General features: G+C 38.7%; 1 protein-coding gene and 1 long non-coding RNA gene across 13 annotated transcripts in view; both read right to left on the reverse strand.

Moving 5' to 3' along the window:
* SRPK2 (SRSF protein kinase 2) overlaps positions 1–25,092 on the reverse strand; it is a 144,513-nt gene that overhangs the window by 86,178 nt on the left and 33,243 nt on the right. For 2 of the 12 annotated variants that reach the window (XM_083819852.1, XM_083819850.1), the window contains exon 3: positions 6,564–6,627. The exons of 4 other annotated variants lie outside the window; for them this stretch is intronic. In XM_083819852.1, coding sequence (XP_083675978.1) covers positions 6,564–6,601 — 38 coding nt within the window. In that variant the 5' untranslated portion in view covers positions 6,602–6,627. Of the gene's footprint in view, positions 1–5,949; positions 6,176–6,563; positions 6,845–25,092 lie in introns of those variants that run through there. 6 more of the 12 variants (XM_083819853.1, XM_083819842.1, XM_083819851.1 and 3 more) reach the window with 5 other exon arrangements.
* Positions 223–5,943, reverse strand: LOC310892300. Its single transcript, XR_014578027.1, has 3 exons — positions 4,048–5,943; positions 1,733–1,855; positions 223–1,452 (listed from the first exon to the last, which is right to left on the reverse strand). It is a non-coding gene; the product is annotated as an uncharacterized lncRNA (long non-coding RNA).

The raw sequence follows: 25,092 nt of genomic DNA on the forward strand, positions 1-25,092 counted from the left end.
GTACAGAAAGGTTATTTAAAGTGCCCTCTGAACATCCTGTTAAACAGAGTGGCCAAAATTTCATACAAACAGAACATCTGCTGGGGATGTGCTTCTGGCCTTGAGCACTGTCCAGTCACAGAATAGAAGCGATCAACCAGCCTGACGGACCTACAGCCATAAGCAGATGAGGAGAGTTGTGTAGATGAACCTGGTGAAGAACTGGCACTCCTTCAGCTGTAACATATATAACACAGGCAGAACTTGGAGCTCCATATGTTTGTTTTGTAATCGGAGCTTTAAAGAATAAAAAAAGAGGAAGAGAGAGGCAAAAGAAAGGGAAATAATTCACCTTCCACCTAGTCACCACTGGCAGCATGAGTTTGGTAGGCATCCCAGGCGAGATGACTTTCACATATATTTTTTTAAAGTAATACTGACTGGATTTTGGCAGAGAGCTTACCCAATCCTAAGGGTAAGTCTTGAAGAAAATAAGAAGCATCTGGGTTAGAAACTGGGTAAGGAGTGTAAAATTCCTAAGAACTTCTAGTAAGACACCTTCTGGTCACAAAACCTTTGGAGAGAAGAGGTATTCTTCAATCATGCAAAGACTGGATTGATATCCTCTAAGCTGTATGGCAAGACTCACAGCAACTCAGAGCTGAGATATTACAATTATCCTGATAATATGCTTATAATAGATAAAGTGTGTAAGAAAATAGAATGCTTAAATGGGCACAAATTTGCTTAACTTGTTGCTTAGCACCTCATGACAACTGCATCAATTGCATATCAATGAAAATGTGCAAAAACATAGTAAATTTATGAAATTACACAAACACCTAAACATTTCATTATTCATTTGTAAGTACAGAATGAGAACATGCAGAAAACCTCGAATTAGTTTGTTCTGTAACAGCACACTGACAACAGAAAAGCATTAATCTGGTATAGGTACATAGCGTTTTGTGCAATCTGTCAGACAGTGTTCCCAGACCACTTGTCTAGGGCCTGCGGTGGGAATTTTACTGAAGTCACGATTAAGACAGTGATTAGGCAAAAAAGTCTCAAGTCATGAAACTGGACTAAATTCGGAACAGGAAAGGATTTGCTTAAAATTAAACATTACTTTTTCTCTGACCTTTTATGCCAAAGTAGAATTGGATACATACATTTAGCTTGGAAAGAGAAAGTACATTGTTCAAAGCGTATGTTTTCAATCTTTTTCATGCTTTTTTTTAGCCATTAACTGTTATAATCATCACTGGCTTGCTTGAATTAGTTTCCAGCGAAGGACAGTTCTCACACAGGAGAATCTCATACAGCTCCCCAGCACCTTCAATCTCTCCCTTTCCCCAAGATCTCTCATCTTAGTTCCAACAGTAAGTGCCAACAATCGAGATTTGTGTTTTCAGAAGGTATGAGAAACCTCCCTGTAATAAATATCTCAGATGCCTGCATGATGAAAAGCTCCTAAAAATAAAAAAATAGAAATACTAAGTAGTGAATAGAAGATAATCTGAAAAATAGGGACACTAATGATACATTTTACTTGTGATTAAATATCAAAATATGTGATTTTCTTAACATATAGCAGAAATTCCAGACAGAAACAGGAATAAAAAAAAATCCTGTCATGGAAAAATAAAATACACTCCAAATTCTAAACCTTTTTAAACCTTATTGATGAGCTGATACAGGCACTATCAGCTCTAAAAAAAAAAAAGTACAAAGTGCACCCTAAAAATATCACCTTGAATGAAAAAGCTGCTCTGCAAGTGGCTTCTTCATGTTATTTCTGTTTTTCTTTCCTAACGTGCACAGTGGCAAGCTGCAGCATCCCTAGTCTCTGCATCCTTTCATACTTCACTTAAGTCTGTCACAATAAAACAATTAGTATGTGAAACCTTTAATATGAAAAATACACAAATGGCAGCATTTGTTTCAGTCCAATTTTAGTAATCTGAAATTAAGTACCTGGTCTAATATAGTTACACAGACACACTGTTATTGAACACATTTAGTTCTCCAGCAAAGAAAATGCCTCCCTGGATAAACAGCTTCCATCCCACATGAAGATAGGATAATTTCCTCCCTACTTCTAAGATAAAGTACAACAAATAGCAGGATTAGCTTGCAATTTTGAAAACAGAGAACTAATACACATTGTTCACTTTTATCAAGCATTATTTTAAGCAAAACCAAAAAATTAAAGTCAGACAACTACTGAAAATAACTTGAACCACCTGTAATGGAAGTTAAACAGTATTTCTTTTATATTATAAAAAATGTAAAGAGGGAAGATAAAAATACATTTTAAACTATCTTTATTCAATCAGTTACACTAACACTTAGTCACATTATTCTGATAATTATTTTTTGTTTCAATGTTAGTTTCACAAATAACAATACAATTATCATCTTACAACGCCCTGTTATCCAGTAATTATTCCAAAACATTCATCTGACACACAGCACTGCCGGGTCATACTGAATGTTGTGAGCTGATGGTTCTTCTACTTCTAAACGTGTTTTATTTCTATAATTCATTACAAATGACACTTCTGCCTTAGGAGAATCAGTGCATCCACAATTAAATTAAGGAAACAAAACAAACAAAAAAAATAACCACGTGTTCCTACACCCCAAGGAATCTTTCAACATCAGTGTTTCACAATGCCTCTTAAATCAACTAACATTAGATCTCTTCTTAAAAAAGAAAACAAAGTATACTCGGTCTCCATCTTTTTTCTTCCCCACCATTATTTTAGGTTTCTTCTTCCTTTACTTTATCCCTGACTGCATTCTTGAGATGACCTGATGAACAAACCATGTAAAAGCATTAAGACATGCATTTAACTTGCTCTGCAAAGATAAATGACAAAGACGGAGGGGTATAGATAGCTCACGGCTAAATAAAACCAAACAAAAATAAAAACAAAGAACAGTTGTCCTTAAACCTTGCCTGCACCACCCCACCCCAAATACTTCTGCACACTGAACAAGAACTTCACTGTCCTACTGTCACATTTGAAAGTATCTTCCCTTTTCTGCTATTTATGGAACCCCTCAGAACGGTGAAAATTGAATTATATACACAATGGCTATCTACTTTAGGACTGCTCATGAGAGTATGAAAAATATTACATGCATTAGGTTTGTCAGAGAACAGTCTAAGCATTAGAAAATGATGCAGGTGGAAGAATGACTTTTCCCCAAATGGCACAGAAACTCACAAGAAGTTCTACAAAGCCCTTGGAAAGGCAAAAGGAATGTCTACAACTCAAGGAGGAGAAGGAAAGAGTGCATAACAGAGATAGTAGAAATAAAAGTGTTTTTGCTTTCTTTGAGGGTTCTTGCAAGACCAGCCTCCTCTGCCCATCTCCTGCTATTGGCTCCTGTATTTCCAAGAGCCCAGATATGCAAGCAAGCCCTGTTGGCGTAACAAGTTAGTGCAGGCCACCTGAGCCCCGAAACGTCCACAGGCAGCCTCTCCTCCAGCTGCCCACCAGCACAGGGGGAGGGCTGCCACAGGCTGCTAACACGGATGAGCATGGCACTAACACCCAGCATTTCAGGACATCAAGGTGCTATCTCGTTTTATCTGCCCAACCAAACACCCCCCAGAACAGCAACACACAGGTCTCGCATCCCCCCGTCTCATCCCCCTCCAAATGAAAGTTTTTCTAGGCAGGAGGTGAGGGGAAAGGAAGGAGGAATCTCATTAAGAAAAACAGCTCAGGCTTGCATTCATTTACTTTCCAAGGCTATAATATCTTTAACATCTCAGAGGATCCTCACCACAAAGGTTCATCTCACTTTCTTCCTAATGTCTCCTAAAAGCCTCTTAAAAACCTAACAACCAGGTATCCCGAGAGAACGCTGCAGGATTTCTAACACTTGGAGCTTCCACAGCAGCCAAACCAGCCATTATTTTCCAGCTTCCTTCTGACCATTTTGCTGTTGTTGTTTCTTCCCTCTAGGACAGGATAACATACTAAACTTGCCGAGCAAGCTGGAAAAGCTACAAACGCCAAACTCTCCTGTAAAAACACAAACCAAACAAACCAGAAGGCAAGTGATGGGCTTCTCTCTCCGTTCCTATTTCATCGGTCTCTGTGCACGCACAAAGCACCTCCTCTCCCTTCCCCTCCTGACATGCGAGCACTGTCTGGCAGCCTGCTTGTGTGGAAAACAAGAAACAAGCCATGGGCTCCTTTAGATCTCCCACCTGGCATTTCGGACAACTCAAGCTTCTCAAGAAGTCCAACCACTATAAGCAAGAGCAAAAATTAATGAAAAAAATATTCAATTGTGAATTCACTTTGTCAAAAACATGCACGTTTTTGTGCATGTGAGCTATAAACACACACTGCAGGCTCACTACACAGCAGTCTGAGGACAGTTTTGCAGTTCAGACATTCATCACTACTCTCTTTTTTTCTTCAAAACACAGTAATTTTGCAAAGGGCCTTGAAAGGAACTGGAAGCTAATAGGACAGACAGTACTGTTTCATAACAGCTCGCAAAAAGAATTCAGTTTATTTTTAGATGCATGAAAAGAATGTGGTTATGTTTAAAAAAATCTCAGATAATACATAAAGGTTTCTGGGTTTGTTTTTTTGTTGTTTTTAATTTATCACCGACCATGTAAATTGTGCAGCTGATGTGCCGAATCACTCTCCAGGTGAACGGTACCACATAATTAAATCCTCAAAAGAGCGAAGCCCGTGTGTGTATACAACATCCACATTTGAATCTTTATTGCAAAATTATGCATCGTGCTGTTACAAAATCTTACTTTTTAATGAATGGCATTTAAATTAATTTCAGATGTATCCATTTCTAATTATGTGTAATAATCCTTTACAGGAACCATTCCATCTAGGACTAGCCTTGGTTCAATTATGAGCATGTTTTGCTCAAAACCAGACTGTTCTGTTTTAGGGTGCTGCATAAAATTCATATTTCTAGATGTATACATACATTATATACCATAATCCTCCTCAGCAATGCCAAATCTATAGAAAAGCCTTTCCAAAAATCAAGTTAACACCTGTTTCCTCTACTGCTTTCACCCCATCATCCTCTCTGTTATCACCACCATTTTATTAGTCTTGTATTTAAAAATTTTAGACATCACAGTGGGACAGAGGCAAACAAATAAACATCATTTTCTTTCATGATGAGTAATTTTGAATAAATCAATAAAATGTATCTCAAAGCTGTTCTCGTATCTCTCCATTTTGGAAAGGTGACTTAACAACCCACTCCCCCCCACCATTTTCTGTATCTCTCATTGCTGGTATTTTGTTATATTACAGCTAGTGAAAGGCAATACAATTTGCTTCTACACATCTTACACAAATACACTTATAAATCAAACTAAGCTGCTCTTTTTGATTTTTTTTGTTTTGTTTTTTAAACCATGCATTCCACACAGCACTCACTGATTTTGGAAGATTTGTCTTTCACCCTGTTTCCTTAAGACAGCTTTCAGTACATTATCATTTCTTTCTATGCTGAACTGTTCAATAAAATGTACTTTAGATAATAATTTCAGCTAAACACATAGTTTGAGTGCATAAAATTCATAATCTTTTTTTTTTTTTGCCAATGCCCAATATTAAAATGGCAAAATATAACATCCGGTTGGTCTTTTGCACACAGCTGACATGATTATTGAAAGTAATGAGATAAAATTAATATTATACTGCTCCAGATTTAAGCAACTTTCAAAATAAAAATTTCTCTTAAAATTCAGTGGCAAGCAAAACAGAAGTGAACAGGCTGGATCACATAAAAACAACAAAATAATCACAAGGAGGTCATTTCATGTCAGAAAACTTAACGTGCATTTAATGCCTCAAAATATTTCTTTAAAATGAAACAGCTACTTAAAATTGTAATAATCTGATTGACAGATAAAATAATTGCTTTAAAAACACTTATGAGTCATTTTGTCCTTACCTGCAGGCATGAACCATTACTGCATGCAGTGACTGCTCCATTTCCTAGCACAGACTTGAACAAGGATCACATCTATCTTACAGAATGTGACTAATTTGGGGATTTGCGATTCCTGAGCTACTTTGCAAAGGACACTCCCTTTCCACATAACAGGACATTAAATGCTCCACCAAGTTATATTTTCTGTTAATCTTAATTCAAAAGAACCCCTTGTAAGTGTAGAACGGTTTCCTGTAACACAACAAAAACACTAAATCTTTAAAAATGAATTTAGAAATCGAGATGCTGTTTGCACAAAAGTAAAAAAAAAAAAACGAGGTCTGCAACAACAGTACACACAAGCCAGCAGCCTGCTTGATCTGCTTGATTATGATTTGCATGCTGCAGCCGAGTAGACTTCATTAAAAAGGAAATCAATAAATCTTTGCAAAAACGCACAAAGCTTAACCAAAAACAGGGGGTTCAATTAATACATTACAATAACCAGCATGCAATACAGAAACGATATTAGCAAACTCGACAAGGGGGGAAAGAAAAGAAAAAAAAAAAAAGCCCTGCGCTGCTTCTTTGCAATGCTACACCATTAATTGTTCATGCAAAAGATGTAGCTGTACCTTTCTGAAGAGGACGACTTCTCAGAGTTAACTGACATCAGCAGCTCAATCTTCTGCTTGATTTCTGGAAAAATCAGAAAATATTCACAACCGAGATTGCCTGCCCTTGCTTTCCAAAGTCTTATAACCAAGCGAGTTTTTCCTAATCCCTTTTGTTTCAAAGGAGGCCACAAGATTCACAGTACTTCTGTGAAGACTGATTCAATCGGGCTGGGAAGGAAAAAGCTCCGGAGGCATCAGGCCCTGCTGAACTCTGCACATGACTGTTTATGAAAGCAGGAGGAACCATTTCTTTTAGGCAGAGGGGTGGTGCCTTTCTCCAGGCGAGGCTGACACATGCACCAGGCGATTCTTATCGTAACGCTTACAAATTGAGGCACGAATTGCAGTTTCTGGGGGAAAAGAGGGAAACCGATGATTTATGGCACGGAGCAGCTCTCTGTTTAATTACCTAAACGTTGTTTGACACCCTCGGAAACCCTCAGTTCAAAAGCCCTGAAAAATATGGCTCTTTGAATCATTTTTGTCACAAAGAATGAAGTATTAAATCTGTACTTTAATACATGGGTAGGAATCAGAAACGGGACACGCTACACGTACCGGGATTCATTTTTTCTAGCGCTCTGCATTTCATTTCCTTCAAATACACTTTGAAAAGTAGTATTTAAAAGTCCTTATTTTTTTAAATACAGATATTAATTACCAATCTAGCACTCACAACAACTAGAGGGAAACACCCGCTAGCAAAACCCGGGCTGACATTATATTCCTGTAAGAAAACTGCTTGCTGACAGGCCCCATCACGGAACCACCAGGAACAGATCAGCTTTTCCTAGCAGACCCCTCGTCATGGGGGGCAGACGTGCTCTTGTGCCATCTGTGGCTTGCTTCACAAGCTCATCTCCCAGCAAAATACAGGGACAGCTGAAAAACGAATTACCAGGAGCTATGTATGTGGCTAAGGTGTTTGTGATCAGAAAAACCCAAAGAATAATGTCACAAACGTGAGCATAATTTTAAGATCCTATCATAGCCGGAGATAGTGGTGCCACCTATAGAAATACAGGTAAACCCTGCGCAGCGTTAAGACGAGGTGCAGTAGTTTATAAAACTGAAGTGAACTTCTGGAATTTGGGATTAACCATTCTGCGATGGGAGAGCTTCAACTTGGAATTTTTTTTCTTCTTTCTTTACATATATTGCAAACACAAAGTCTCAGAAATCTCTGAAACGGAAAAGAGAAACTGGTGTGTGTATATATATATATATATATATATAAAACATCTAATACTTATTACTTAGCACTAAAGTTTAGCATCCTCATGCTCCGGTGGCAGGGTTGCAAGGTAGCAGCGATCATGGCCTCATCTAAGCACATGCCACTGGTTCTTCCCAAAACACAGGCCAGAGAAGCCTCCAAAAATGATCTTAGTTCTCACATCCAAAGCAAATGCTTCTCACAGCTTTCAAGACGCTTGGAAATTTCCGTATCCCCAGCTGGCTCGCCACTGAGAGACAACCCCCGTACACGGAGAAGGAGCCGGCTGGGCCAGCCTCTTGCACCTCAGCACCAAAGGCCAGAGCGGTTCTGATTTAGGCCGCCTGCATCCCTCGCTCCATGCCTCAGCTCTCCTGCTATCAGACGGGGATGACAGCATCCACTGGACTCCACAGGGTATGTTTTTTTTAAAAATAAAATAAAAATAACCTATGGTAAAACATCGGTGAGCACACACACAAAGAATTACTTAATTTGGTACTCGGTGCAGTTTGGAAAGTGGCTATGAAATAAGACTTAGAGCTGCAGAGTAAGATCTGGAAATACTGAGTACCCACCCATGCACTGAAAGAACCAGCCACGTTACAGTCAAATAACTGACGTGTCATTAAGAGCTAGGTTGTACTGCATACAGGCCCACAAACAGCTTTAACACCACCTAACTTCCAGCTATACAACCAGACGTGTTTTAAAACAGATCTTTAGTGCTACTTAGGACATTGGTGCTGATATAGAAATTATGCAATATGCAGGTTACATTGTTCCTTAATTTAAAGATCATTTTAAAGCAGCAGAGGAAGGCTGACCCTATAAGCTTAGGGCTATCCTAACACAGGATTTTCCAACACCTTCATGTTGGAATTGCACGAAGGCAGCGTAAAAGATCAAACAACTGGCTCAGGGTGCAGTCAAAAACATTTACTACAGGGCTCAAATTCACTGCAAAAGTATTTCTGTGCAAAAATATTTCTATTTTAAATACAAAACGTAGCATAAACAGACACCAAGTTACTCCACTGAATTTCAGCTTTAAAAATTGAACAGAACTGCCTTTGAAGCAAATTTAGATAGCTGAGAGAAAAGTGGCTTTGACAAGTGTCTATATACAACAACTTGACATGACAGAGGTGTGCTGCTATAAAATGCACAACGGCAAAGCCACTCACGCTTGTTGCACAAAAGGCAGCTACACCTCTCTCCTCTGTGTCCCCCCTCCTCTGGGCATCCCATAGGCCAGAAATCCTTTCTCCTGGACATGGTCAAGCACAACCATGAAAGCCTGCCTGCATGCAGAGAGTGAATTTTGTTTCCTTTCTTCCAGTCTTGATTTCTAAGACAGGGAACATCAAAGCTTGGAGATCTACATTGCATTTCGCTATGACTTTGATCCACACAGGCGGTATCTTGAGCTTCAGACTTAATTTTCTTGAGGACCAGCACACCCGCAATTCCTTCCTGATTCTCTCTTCACACCCTCCAATACAGTTCAACAAGAACAGGATGCTTCATTACACATCTTGGTAAGAGTTGTGTTGTCAGCACTGAAAGCTAACGGCTACAGCAAAGACATTTTTGTGGGATGGGGAAGTCTACAAGTTTGGAGAGCTTTGCTGCTCCAATATGGCTTAAAATAAATAAATATCCCTTTAGTACACTATACATATATATATATATATATATATTATTTTTATTTTTTTGGCTGAATAAGCTCTTGAGGGCTTTGCACATTGAAAGAAGCTCTTCAGCTTCTCACCCGTGCTTCTGGACAGAGACAAACCCAACAGTTTGGTGGTGCAAACTGAACCTCATTTCTCCTCCCACAGACCCTGGACACTGACTGAAAACGTATCTCACTCTTACAATCCAACATGACTTTTCATTCCTTTTGAATAAACAGATATCGAGAAGGCTAGGATTTTATAGCAAAACAAAATCCAAAGAGCTTGGAATAAAGTGATCAACTGATGCACTCCATAAGCAAGCTTCCAGACAGGCTTTTCATATTACCTTGATATAAAATGGATGCCTAGAGATTATTATACTTACGTCATACTGCAAACACCAGTCTACAAGATGTTAAAAATAAAATCCAAGCTACTTTGCTGCAAACTTCAAGTGCCTGGATGCTCTACAAGTTACTCAAGAACATTTTTCTTTTATGGCTATTCCAGCGCATCATTTTAGCTTCACCTTTATTCAGTGGTAACAAATTTGTTTAATACAGTGATAAGGACAATTTAACTGAGATGAGACTTCACAGTAAGAATAATTTCTGGCATTATTAATGAGGGGTCCCATTCACAAGTTAATAAAATTTCCATCACAACATTATTTAAATTTGGGGGGGGAAGTCATCTCCTTTTCTCTCTCCCTCTCCTGTCAATTTGAGATATTCCCTTATTTGGGATTTACCTATTCTTTATCTCTGCTATTTGAGATTTTTTTTTTCATTTCCTAAGAGAACCCACTTCTCCCATTTTTAGAAGAAAATCCGTACCTTTATACATCCATACCACACCCGTGAGATGACGCTGATAACACAGCTATCACTCTAGACAGAAAGCTGATCACGGAAATATCACCACCAAGATTAGACAGATGGAAACCTATTTGAGTTTTACACTAAGTGCCTTTCAGACCACGATGGAAAGATGGCTGCAGTAACAGCAATGTTATCACTTGTTTATTCTGAATATTTATAAATCACATATCCAGAAATCTGGGCTGTTCTACAGAATGTATTAGAACACACAATTTGTATCCCAAGACCAAATAAAAAAAAACAAAGCTCCAAATGGTGGTTACCCTACCACCCACTCAAACAGCCTTAACAGCTCAAAATAATGTAAGTTACAGTAATATTTGTAAATTCCAAGTTAAAAAAAGAAGTAAAGAATAAGAAAGAGTTCTACATCTGAGCAGCTCTTCCTGAAAGTCTCTTGGTTTCCACCCTCCAGAGACTTTCCAACTTGACACAGAACTATCAGCTCAACTTTTGGTTAACCTCAACTGCTGTGGCACAAAGAGAGAGGCAAACGCTGGGCTATTCAGGACTAACATCAGTTAGATTGAGAAAGCATCATTTTAAATGGCTTTTATGAGTTAATTAGATAACTGTATTGATCAGCACACAGACGTACAGCGAAGACTCTGCCAGTACCTGTGCTTAATGAGCAAGCACAAGTGTTCTCACTGACCATTTCTGGACTGCCCTAATTTCAGAGGTAACAAAAAGATGGCACTGTAAGTAGCGCCACATCCAGAAGAACAGATCGTAATAGCCTGGCTGAAAAAAGATGAAAGTAAGTGAAAATTAGTGCCTGCAAATCCAAAAGCAGCAGGTAATAGAGTGAAGTTCCCAAGCTAAAAATAGTAAATTCAAGGTAGGGAAGCCACCAACTCCTCGGTTGTTCCATACACTTTATCAGCCCACTTTGAGTAACTTTACGTTGTATAGAGATCTAGTGTTGGACCGTAGGCTCCCATCCAAGACCTGAGCAAAGCAGATACACTAAGTCTCTAAAGCCATATTATTCAACCTGCACTTGAATGAAAACAAAAAAAAAAAAAGCTCAGAAAGCCTCTGCACTGCCCCGAACGGCTTCATAATCATATTTTTTATTATTGTTTGGCTTTGTTATTAACCTAAGCAAAGCAGAGGCTAACCATTTAGAGGAAGCTGTGCACAACCTTTTTTTTTTTTTTTTTTACCTCCTCTGAGACATTCGGGTGTAGGTTGTGCATTAGACAGGCGTCAGATAAAGTTAAAATGGGAAGGGATTTCCTTTCTGAGAGAGATCATTTGCTTTGCCAGACGAACAGGAGACCAGAGGCTTGGAAAAATGGCAAGGAGAGCCCTACAAAGAAATGCTGGCAGAGTTTTTAAACAGAAGGGATTTGCAGGAAAGCATCATGCCAAAGGCTCCAAGAATGAAGAGAGAAACCTAAAAAAAAGTTTCCACAATGAATCTTGAACAACGTCAGAAAGAGAAAGGGAAGAAGCCCTCCAGACCGGCCAAAGAAAAGTTATTATTTAAATAATGTGAAAGGAGGAAAAAAAACAAAAAAAAAAACAGAAGCAACAGAAATACACTCAGTTTTTCAGTAATACTAATACATTTTCTTAATCTATCCTGATCATAAAACAGCAAGTTCAATGCTTTTCTTTCTGTTTCTGAACAGTATATGTGTTAGGACACAAGATAAAGATGCTTTTAGCCTTTCTCCTAAGGTACCTTTAAACATCTCCTTTACCACCAATGCCCATCCTAATCTACTCCCTGTTGTCTTTTCCTTTTTTAAGTCATGACAGTACTACAGCAGCTTGAATCTTACATTTTGACTATGAAAACTCTCATCCTTCTATAAGTTGACTGTATTCCCAATGTCAGTGCTAAAATAAACAATCCTGCTTCCCAAATACCATAAAGACGGACCTGAAAATATTACGCAGAGCGAATCAACCAAATAACACATTCTTAGCAAGTTTTCAGTCTTGAAACCAATGAAATGGTTTCAAGAACTAGGAACTTTAATATTAATAACTTGATTTTATCTGGACAGATCCTTGTTTTGAGCTGTGGACAGTTGTTGTGCAAATAATACATTAAGCACCACACAAGAAGCCAATAAATTAAAATTATCCTGCCAAGGCATCAGCTAACAGGACAAAATTAGGCAACCATGGTCAAACAACTTGAGAGATTCACTCCTTGATCTCTTTTAGATAACGTACTTTTAAAATAAGAAATAGAAAACAGGGGTTCTTTAGAAGACAACACATAGCAAGCTTAAATTTGATCAAAATGTGAACATGAAATAACTAGAAAATGGGGTAGTGTGGAAGCACAAAGATTATGATTACCCCAGGACAAATCCTTCTTCCAGGTGTTGCTAAGCTTCTGAAGAAAACAGTGCTTGTGTCCCAGCTTTGTGTTATTTGATGCTCAGGAAGAGAAGTTCAGCAGTCCATTATTAATGGAAATCAGACCTCTGGTGGTGCTTCTCTGTGATGAAACTTCTTGTCTTCCAACTGCTTTATGTGACCAGAAAGAAACAGAGGGCTGGCCTAAATGGTTTAGTCCTACTACAACAGAACGAAACTCAGTAAGTACAAAGCAGGCATCTTTCCTTTTTGCATCAAGTGAGACCTCTTTAATAAGCCTAGAAAGATTACTTCACGTGGAATTTCAAGATCACAACAGAGCTGAGTGAAATTCCTACGAGTCCTTAGAAACGTAAAAGGCTGTCAGAAGTGGCAGTGAATACAACGGGACTGAAGCCAAATGTCAATATTGTCATCCAGTAGACTTTGAGAAGCTAATACTAAGTTTGCTTGTTACTTTCTTAATGGTGTAAAGTCAATGCAGTCTTCAGGGAATTTTTGGTCTGCGTTTTCTGACCTTCTCTTATAAGGAAAATTGAAGGTCTCTCTGTAACAGGTAATTTTTCCCCTTGTTTCTGCCAGTTTCCCACTTGGCTTAAGTCTAGCAACTGTGTCAAAGTTTTATCCATGTCATCAGGTCTGCACACATTCATGGGGTTTGATTCCAAGATACCTAGAAGAGGCAGGCTGAGAAGAATACAAGGGGTGCCCAAGCATCCCAAACAGTCTCCAGTGTTGTCTACTTTTGTTAGCAGAAACAGCGGCTCTCATATTAGTTTAACACTGAAAAATACCCCTCCTAGGGAGATTACACTAATATTTTCAGTTTTACTCCTATTCAGATCGCTCCCTAGTGATCTCAGATACAGAAACACTGATTTCTCACATCTCCTATATACTCAGAAGTCCGCAGGAATCATCTGCGCTGATATTTTTAAATATTTCATAGTAATATCAGTGATCCTTCTAAAATGAGTTTTCCCTGAGTTTCAGCTGAGATTGAAAAATAATACTTTTATCAATAAAATTCCAAAGAAAAACCTCTCTTCTTTCAAAACAGCTGCCACCACCTGTTCATACCCAATGATAAGCTAAGCTAACTCTTAAAGACGGACATCTGTCGTCAGCATGATGCTGCTAGTAGTTCAACTTTGTTCCCATTAACACCAAGGAATGGCGGGGATGATTTGAAAGACAGTACAGACCTCTAATGGCAGCCTTTGCCTCACTTCTACAGAGGTAAATGGAAGATCATTTACTGAGAACTCACCAATGATATTTTATTCACAAGCCACAGTGACACTACTACCGTTTTAAAACTTCATTTCATTGAACCTTCACAACAAGGAAAACGGGCAAAAGCAAGGGATGCAGAGAGCAGTGGTACGTGATAGGAAGGAAAGATGTGCTGCAGGAGATCTCAGGTGGAAAACCAGAAGCTTGAGAACACCAACCATCCTGCTAAGTTTGGTTTTGCTTCTATAAAAGGGGAAAAAAAAGCATATAAAATAGAGATGAATTTGCCTTTTACTTGTTTAAATATTCTGTTTCCAAATACACAAACATACAGCCTAAATCTCATGCTTAATACCTCTGAAGAATTTTAAATACGTTCAAATTCTTGAATTTCTTTTTTATGTTTGTACATGGAAATTTTTGAAGTTTGCAGATAAACTTGAGAAAGCCTTGGGTATCTAAGAAAAAAAGCATTAAGGATGTGCTACAATTACTCTAAGAATGACCCATTATAAACCCAGTGAAGCAGCATTACAGTTGAACGTAACTATGAATTTGAATTTCTTTTAAGTCACCCACATAATTTTAACCTAAGTCTTGTTGACAAAATCTGCCATTTGATCTTTTGCCAGGCTGTAGTATTTGTTCATTAAAATGCTTACTGAAACACAAAGACGACTTTAAAAGGAATTCATCATTCTTCTAGTTCTCCTTGGGCTGGCAACATTCTTTGGTCCCAAGACCAAACCGTTGTTTTTCCCTTCCTCCCTCCATACCAGCAAATCTGACGTTCTTTGTGCCCAGTCCTTGCGCAGTGCTCATTAGCTAAGAAATCTAAGTGTGAATGGGGAAAAAAAGAAGACCCAATAACCACTCTGCCCAATGTTTGAAAACCTGAGGTTGTATAGAAAGCCATTCTTCAAAGGAAAAAACATTTAAAATTTAAATATATTTTTGCATAACTACTTGTCAGATTAAATGCTAGTAAAGCACATCAAGGAAAACATTATTAACCCCAAATATGGCTGTGCTTATTTTTGTTATCTCATTATTTGTATGTATTTATCTGTCCTTATTATGAGGAGGGTTATGTTTAGAGGGGACAGAGTTAAGAACATATCTTAGAGGTAATGGAAAATGGAAAGCTTGTTCCTGCAAGTATATCCATTCCCTTGGGGAAAAAAAAAAAGAACAAAAAACTACCACAGCTAAACAGTCCCTAAATATCTTAAAAAAATATATCCTCCTGTCCTTTACAGTCAGTTGTCAGTTGCTCCCTGTTACTAGCGAAAAAAGCATCTTCATATAGAAACAGTTGTAAATTATTTAGCTAGAGACAGAATGATTTAAGTATTAGTGTTAGTCAAAAGACAACAAATGACTAGCAGTATTTTCCAGACCTTGTCTAAAGAGAGGCAAATGGTTTGCTGAGTATGCAGGGTCAGCTTCTCTGACAAAGCTCAAAGTTCAACATCCAACATAATAATGGAGCGGTTTTTTGCACCCTCAAACTAGATCACTAATATCTTTGCTACTTACATAATTAAACAGAATGGATAATTTCTGATTTCTAGTCTAAATATATTTCTAATTTATTCCTTTTGTGATCTCGTGTACAATCATTACTGTGTTAGGATTCTTCTGACAACAGCATTTTCCCTCAGGTCTGCAATTTGTCTAAATGCCTTCTAGTCACATTTTCAAATACTATTATTTTTTCCACTCAAGAAAAAAAAACCTGATCCAACCTTGTAGAATGACAAACTAAATTCCAGTCTTAAGATAAAACAGTTTTCTATTCATCCAAACTGAGTAAAGCATATGTTACCTTCTAAGGACTAACAGAATGACTCAAAAATCATGCATGCAGTCTGACATCTGCCTCCCATAGGAGATTAAGCTACACTACGTACCCAAAAGGATTAAATTGGGTCACAATTATTAAATCCATGTTATAATCTTAAACTCCAGGTTAGAGTATCTCCTTTGCCTTACTAATTATTATTATTCAGTGTTCTAAGGAGCTTTATGTTTTTACTTGTTACAAATTTCCCAGTTAAAAATCCCTACGGCAGAAATATTTTTAAACAGAGGTATTTTGACAGGATATTCGCAGGATGTTTTTCAGTATGTTCTGTCAATGTTTTTATATCGTGCTCATCACCACAGTATCTATATAAGCAGCTTTTCCAAATATTCTTGCAAGATTTTCGTATTTCTTAGCCAGTAGATAGTTTCACTGGATTTTTTTGTATGGAATTCTCTACTGTAAAGAGGATGTCTCAGCTCTGTTCCTGCAGAAAACAAGATGGGACTTGTTTCACCTTTTCTGGACTCAATCAGTTCTAATAAAAAGCTCCTTCAAAAAAGTAACGTGCCATCCTGAGCACAAACGGAGCCAAAACCCTCTCCGCTTCAGCAGCAAGTTCCTCCAGCCCTCTCGCCCCAGCAGGACACGGGGCCACGTTGATGATCTTACCTGAAACACAACTCATCAGGGTGGTTAAACAGCAGTCTGTCAAACGTCAGTCAAGCATGTCCCTTGTTGTTTACACAAGAGGAGCCAAGGAGAAAGGGAGAGAAACATGAGGCGTTTTTACACAGAGAAGGAATGAGGGCCAAGGACGAGGTGTCCAGAGCAGCCATGAGAAGGCCCAAAGGCCTGACACAGGCCCCACACATCCAGTCACACCCAAACCCTCCAGGGTTTTCCTACACTTCCTCAACCGTACAGCTAACGTACAAATGATCCTGTCCGTGCCCATGTCAACTGCATAGACTAGATTCTGGGAATTGCTGGCACCACCATGTGAAATATTGAGGCTTTGCCTCAGAGCAACCTTCACAGCATTACAACAAACCTTGAAATTCCATATCCGAAGACTTGGGCATCCTTCAGCACATGCTTTCCAGCTAATCTCTCGTACAAAAGGCAACTGGTGGCCAATACAAACAAATACTATTTTCAATCATTAATTGCCAGTGCTCTGGCTTTACACAGCTGCATGAAAAGACACAAGGAAGTTTTTCTTTTTTTCTCCCTACACTCTGAATGGATATAGCAGTAACACAAGCAGATATTTATTTGAAGTGTTGCAAATACACCCTTAACCAGGTTAGTCTGGCCATCAGCCAAAATCTTCAAGTTCTTCTATGTATGCTTTCTTTACTGCGAGGAACAGAAACAACTTCAAATGTCTGTCTTTCTAAAGTTTGAATGAAGTTACAGCATGCACCTCGATTATCTATCGCTGTATATTATAAATAGAAGAACATGCTACATTCAAAAATAGAAAAAAAATGGGTTGTTTTCAATTAAGGGAGTGCTGTGAAAGCCTTCTAGTCCTGAATTACTTCCAACAGGAATAGTTTTAATCTTATACATAAAACATGCAACACAAACATACAAATACATGCCAAAGTAGCCCCTTGCTTTCCGTTTGCTCTGTTCTTTGGAGAAACAGGATGTTGATTTAAAAACAACACGCCACGTTATACATTTGCAATGACAACAAATGATCGGAAGGGAGTCTGCAGAAATACCTACAAACTTTCACTGCAAGATTTGAGAAAAGGACTAAGTAGAAGAAATGAAAAAAATCTTATCAGAAAAAAATTTGGCAGCTAGACACAAAATATTTACGTAGGAAAGAAAGGAGTTCAAAGTAACCACAATAATGGAGGAATTTACAGAAAGCAGAGAGGTCTGTCCAGACATGAGATCTGATCTTGCAATCAGTAAGGCAATTTACATCTCCACTGCTTTTTTTTTTCCCTCCCCAAGTCTCATCTAAATCGTATCCTAATCAGCTACTGCTGATGAAAAATCCAGTGCATGCTTTGCTGGCCTGCAAGTTAGCTCTATGTTTTTTCTTCTTACACCCTCTCCCCTCCTCCATCTGACTTCCCCATCACTTATTGAGCAATCACATGAGACACCTGGCAATGCCTTGTCTAAAAGCTGGCTACAAATAGTTTCTTTGGCACTGAAGACACGATGATGTAGGTGGTAAGTCATCACCATCCACTCCGCAACCGTGTGGTGACACCCCCCAGTAGCTAATCATGCCGGCCTTCATCATCTTCCATCTCCTACGTGGCACAAAGCGGGTTTTGTTGAGTGATGCCACTAAAAGCGTAGGACCACGTCAGTCAGCCTCCTCCTGTCTTCTGACCCTACCAGCTCCTCTCAGCACCGGCGGCTAGCAGCTACTGAGTCAGCAATGCTGTCACTTGTCCAGGCACAACCAGCCTCTTCTCCAAACCATCACGTTGGAGCTTTCGGTCTCCATTCGGTCCTCTGCTGCACAGATAGGCAGAGCGAAATGCCTTGATTTCACCATTGGCCTCCAAAAATCAAGATTTTTAACAACATAGTCCTAATTTTGGCAGCTGGTAGAGCACCACTTGAAACAATGCACAATGTTGAACAGACTGCCATCACGGTCAGTTACATCCTTCACAAAACAAACAAACAAAAAAACCCTACTGGAACTAAAGGAAACTTTGTTTAAAAACTAGACTAACACAGAGTTCTAAAGAGCTCAAAAAGAAAAAGAAAACAGGAAGAAAAAGCAGATTTGCAGGTAATCCTCTACCTATTACATTAGGTATCATTGAGGGTTCAGAGAAAACTCAGAGAAAAAGTGTCCTCTGATACTATACTTCCAGTTTTCTTTCATTAGAAACAAGCAACAATGTTAAATAAAATTAAGACCTCATGAAAAAGCATTGAAAGTTAAATCATCTAAATTCTCTTCCAGTTTCACTATCCTATTTACCATTCCCTAAAGTATCCAAGCTTACAGTCATAGAAGATGCAAGCTTGAAAAATCAGACAATTCAAGTTACAACAGGACTGGCAAGTCTAGCCTAGACAAAGCCTACCGATGATCATCCTGGCTCCCCTTGCTGCAAAGGAAACACACTTCAAAGATTTTACGTATTTGCAAATACAACTACTATTTCTCCCTGTTTAAAGGAAATTTTAAATATAGATTTTTTTAAATATAGATTTATATAATCATTATTTGCTCCTAGTGTTTAAAACCTGTAATGAGATATTTTTTATATATGCATGAAATGGGGAAAAAAAAAGAAGTAATAAGCATTATCAGAAAGAACCAACCCTTACAAGCCAATTTTAAACAACATTATCTTGTTAAGTCATAAGAGTCAACAATTTACTTTCAAATATTAATTAAAAGCTAGATTATGAAAAAGACGAGAGAGAGTACTGAGACTATTGGGAGACAGGGAGCAAAATAAAATCAGCAGAAATTACTCAGTGCAGAGAAAAATCAACCAGGAGAAAAACAGCAAAAATTCTGGGAGAGGACAAGAGAAGAATATTGAGGAGAAAAGGTATGTTGCCAAGGCAAAGAGAGAGCTGAAGATAGTAGGCAAAGAAGGATATAAAAGCTCAGGAGAGTGTAGGAAGAAAAGCAAACTAAAAAAAGACAAGGACTAAGCCTTGCAAGGGAAGACATTGAATGTAGCAAATGTGCTCAACTTAACGGAGCCAACGTGTGCTTGATTTGGAGAAGACAGACAAGAGCACTCTAAGTATTTGAAGGAAGATTAACTTGTGCTCTGTCTGCAAGATACATAGGAATACGTACCGGAAATACAACATCCTTCCTTTCCTTCCAAAACAGGGACCTGACTGCTCCCCCAGCCACTGCATTGCTCCTCCTCCAACAAGCAGCCAAGCGAGGACAACAGCAAGAAAGGGCCGGTCTGTGAGTTGTAGGCAGCACCTTACACTTAACACCACATTCTGGATATGCTTATATACTGGAAAATGTGATATCTTGCACTCTTAAAAAGTGAGAGAACCTGTTGCATCTGCTTTTTTACATTAGAAATTCAGCTTTTACCTATAAAAAATTGTAAACAAGGCAGTAGAAGGACATCACAAAGAGCAAAATAATGAACTCAAAAATAGGACTTTTCAGATATTTGTGTAATTTTGCTGTTATTTTTCATGCTTGTTTTACTACAAGGCTAGTGAGAAGAATTCGCTTTTTAAAAACAAAAAAAAAAATAAATGCAACACCTCCAATTGCTATGCTAGAGTTGGAAAAACTCCCAATCGACATGAGTCACCAAATCACTTCCAACAAGAACAAAAAGGCAGCAAGACTTAACATTGCCCTGGTCTATTTTCACTTAGAAATATAAACAGGAAAAGCGACAGAGAGAAAACATTCAGCCCTGCTTTACCCCCCAGGAAACGAAGTCCTTACCTTTTTCCTTTGCTAATTGGCTCAAGAATGCGTTTCAGATGACTAGATGAAGACAAGGATCAAGATCCAGAAGAAATACGCAAGAAAGCGTAGACTAAGTTATTCTGCATTACACTTAGCTATGTCCAAATGTCCTTTCAGAAATCTAGCTGGAATGGTTTCAAAAGCTACCAAACCCAGCAATTCGTTGTGCCCTCTACCAGAATTACTGACCTCCAAAGAACATAAAAATACTCTGCCTGATTACTGAGCAAAGGCTGCTCACAAAAAGCCAGCTGACCCTGAGGCACATGGCCCAATCTGACTGCTCTGTTATAGCAAAACAGAGAGCTCAGATAGTAATAACTCAAATTGCGCTCATTATACATATCAAAGCTCATCTGACCATGCCAGAGTTCTACTTAAAGCTGCTCTACTAATAGAGAAATAAGTCTAAGGCCCTGTCTACAGGGAACTCTGGCCACTAGGGCATCTGTAGCGTATAAATCCCTAGAGCAGTATGGAGATATATTAAGGATATAAGCATTATTTTTAAAAGGAGAGGGAATTGCCTTCCTATGGTAACTTGGTCCGCTGACTGAAAAGGCATGATGACAATTTTAGATCACTTTTAGACTGCGTAAACGAGGTGAAATGAATTCTGCCTTTTAGTTTCTACCTGACTTACTGTAGGCTCCTTTTGCCACAGACAGGGAAAGGAGACGTTCAGGACAGAGTTCATCTCATCTAGTTGGTTAACCTAATTCCAAACAAGATGAATCACCCAAGTGCCACTTTCTCTCCACCAGTAAGTCTGGATACCCAGATCAGACACACACACCATAGACATCCACACCAGGTCAAACGAATCCTATCTTTATTGCAGGGTTTCAGGCAGCTGTATCAAGGCTTACAATCTTCACCTATTTAGGTAACAATTCCTGTAATGATTTAACCTGGGATGAAAATATCATTTAATGTCACTCTTCCTTGTATGTTGATTATATCACCTCACTTTCCTTCCTTAAAGTAGGAAACAGGGAAGGCTATGGGTTTGATTTCTTTTTTTGTCTGTTTTACTGTGAAGTCACTTAGGTGCTCAAAATTTTCCTAAAATTGTTATTATTCATTGCAATACATGTATGATGAACGTTAGTAACAGGTACCTGTACTAATATAACTACACTAATACCTAAATCCCCCTCCATAGAGGCAAGCCTCAAATCATATTTATTCTTCCTTGGAAAAAGAAAAGAACCTGGATAGGACAAAGCTCAAAGAAACTCTGAAAAAAAACCACTACAAATCAGGGAGGGTACCAGAAGAGACTGGTAAGCACTTATAAAGACAAAAAAAATACTGAAAGAAGAACACATGTCAGCTGAAAAAATAGTTACTAACAATCCAGACAGGGAAACAAGCACAAACAGAAACTTCAGCTCTATTTCCTTCATTCATTCTCATTAGATTCCCAGTTTTGAAAAGCACCAGAGATGGGGAATCTCTGTTCCACCAAACTGCTTGCAATCGCAGAGTACCAGGCAGGTGTGAGACTCTTGGGCATTCCAAGGTTACAAATATACAAAGTGCAACATACTTTAAAGTTTGACCTTTCTGTATTAGCCTTGACCATCTGGCCCTGCTTGCAGAGTTTCAGGGTGCAAGCAAGGCAGGCAGAGCATACCTTGGCCTTTATCAATCACTTTGTTTCGAAGTCCTGCAATATTGGTGAGTTTTCTGTACCATCTTAGAATTACATTTTAGTTCTTAAGGCCTCTCCTCAAGCAAGAGCTTTTAGATAAAACTGTGTTTTCAATACTGCCCGTCACGCTTCCCATTAGTGTGCTTTTATAAAGGCCTCTCCTCCTTGCCATTGTGCTTGGAGCACTCACCAAAACCAAATACTCTCAGTCACTGCTAATTTAACAAACCTGGCCTTAACCGGGGTTTGAAAGTTTGCAGCCAAGATTTGGTCCTCTTTGTCAGTTAAGAATCTTTTGGCTAGGCTAAAATTGACACAATTACGAGACTAAAATGATGCACTGGCCACAAAAGAATAGATAAACCCTGCATATTGTTACCTGCTAACACATTCCTAAACAAGCCTGTGATATGCATATATTATTTACATGCTGTGCTATTAGTCAGCCCGCTGGCAGGCCTTCACCAGCCTTTCCTTACTCAATTTTAAGTACGTTCTTAAATCACGTCAAGGCTTTTAAAATTTTATTTTTTTTTTGCCTTGTTCTCAGACCATTTTCGTATACTAAACAAATCATCTGTATGTTTTAAGCTACTTATTACCCTCTTCTGAGATCCCTTCAGAGAAAATGTGTTTTGGACTACTGGTTGCCCTTATACTGTGCAGGAACACAATTAATACAAGAATTTTAAAACGATGTTTTCCTTCCTCAAAGATGGCACAGATTATGTAGTGACAGCAGTATGAAATTAGACAGGCACTTCAGCCAAAATCTGAATAGATGAACACTGGAGATGAAGATCAAGCCTACAGTAGAAGTCTGAAGATAAATCATAAATATGGATTGAAAACAAAGCAAATATTATCTATTCAGATGGCAACTTATCAAGCTGAGCTCATTTTCTCAAATAGCTTTGTTACACTGCAGCATTGTCAGGATGGCTCAAAGAACAGCGACCTTCTGCTGTAATTGAAAAACCATATATAAACTGTTATGTAGTGACTAGGAAAAGAAGCATGGTAAATAGCTGTGCCTTCAATTTTAAAACACAAAGCTATATACCCTGCGGTTACCTGAACAGGTTGTTTCTTATTAAGTATTTTCCACAAAAATTCAATTCCTGCGACCCTACCGGTCAGCTCGGTGTTTTCCAAGCTCCAGGACCTGACAGCAGGCTTCATCACAAGTTTCTGACACTGAGACAAGGATCCCTTTAGCTTTTCTGTACCAGCAGAGCTAAACCAGCTCTCTGAATGAGTAAGAGATTTACCACTGACAGAAGTTCTGTCCCGTAAGACACATTTTGACGAAGTAAACGTTAAACTCTCAATGAAAACTTTCAGGAGTACGGTGGAGTGGAGAACTGGCCCCTGCTTAACACTAAATCCCTTTGGTAATCCTTCTTGTTTAACATTTTGCTTTCATGTTTAAAAAAAATCATTAATTACCTTTTTTCCATTGGCATTTCTCAAGGCAGAGTGATTATAACACTGCCTTTTGTATCTTTGTAGGAAAAACATTATAAAACCCTTGTCACTGATGGTGCTGTTGAAGCACAGCCTTCCTCTCATCTGTACAGAGACAGCTGTACTATACGCAATTCCTCAAAAAACTACTCTCATGCCCTGTAAGGATCAGCATACATTTGTTTTATTGTCAAAGTATTGGAGCAAAAGCTCATTCAAAACACAAAATGTATTTTTCCAGTGCTGTGGAGAGTGCCAACTGTCAGGGAGAGCCCAAGATGACAATTCTCCCTTTTTGAGGATTGTTATATTGTCTTTCCATTAAAATCACTTAGGTTCTCTCTTTCGCGTGTCTGTAAAGGCACCAAAAATACCTACAAAGAAACGCTAGGTTAAGGATGCCGTACATACACACAGCGTTAGGGTATTCCAGCTGTTTTAAGCTGCACTTTCATGTTAAGCCCTTATCTTTTCCTCCTTCTGCATTATAGGCACGGAGCGTTTCTGACAGACCTCAAAGCCTCCTTCAGAGTCCAGTTTTCCATATTTTAAGCTCTAACACCGCCATCAGGTGCAGACTTCACAGCCATTGCTGAGACTCCCCCATACACCAGCCAGAACATCTTACATAATAATGAAGTATTCTCGCACCGTGTTTACATTACATTAGCCTCCGTTAGGGTTAGAACATACTGTTCCATATAAAAACACCACGACAAGACTGCTTCCCTGAAGAGTTTACAGTCTAAGAATGCAAGGAATACACCGGGGGGAGAGAAGGCAGGCATGGGGAGATAAAAGCACTTATAAATGCATCTACACACGCAATGTTTATTATTAGAGTAATGCAATTGCCAACCATATCCATCATCCCCTCAACTCCTCGTGGGTATGAGAGCAGAAAGGGCTAAGAAGGTTGAAAAAGTGCAGCAGCTAAAATGTTAGTCTTGGAGGGTATTTTTAGGAAAAGGAACATCATGGGAGGAAGAATAGAGCATTTATAGGAGATAAGGAACGAGTGGGCAAGGCTTACACTTTGACAGATACGAAGAGACAGACGAGCAGGGAGATTTGCACATGAAGGAGGGACACGGTGGGCAGGTGCAGATAAGGAAAAAAAGAGCTGGACCAGCGTAACAGGGAATGTTGATGAAGAAATTTTAAAAGGATGATTTGGTCAAAATAAGAAATAGAATACATTTCGTATGCGCCTTGGAAGGGCTAGAAGGGATGATCCTGTAGTAATCACGTTGGTGGATGAGGCAGGCATACACATTTTCCCTCTCTCAATTTGTATCTTCCCGCTTGAGAAGCCACCTAGAATGTAAATATGTATTATTGCTCCCAGCCTCAATTAAGATTCTCTCCTGCATTTCATAACTTAAGTGATAGCCATAACATCAAGCACTCTTTAAAAAAAAAAAAAGCTAGGGTTTTCATGACTCCATACTAACTCCACATAAAACAAGCTGATAGTCTAACACGACTTCATTTGCAAGATGTTATCTTTAGCAGCACAGTGTTCGTTAACATAATGGACTAATAGCATGCAAAACACAGAATCCTGAAGAAGGGCTTGGTAATCTCCTTGCAGTGATGCCTCACAGGACAAATGACCATGTCTTTAAAAATTACTCTGCAACCAAATATTTTAAAATACCTTCCTCTTAAGTGTTGCATGACCTAATTAGGATAACAAAACTACACCTTTCTCAATTAAATCTATATTTCTT

The sequence above is a fragment of the Anser anser genome, assembly GCF_964211835.1.
Source record: "Anser anser genome assembly, chromosome: 1".
In the NCBI taxonomy this organism is placed as follows: Eukaryota; Metazoa; Chordata; class Aves; order Anseriformes; family Anatidae; genus Anser; species Anser anser.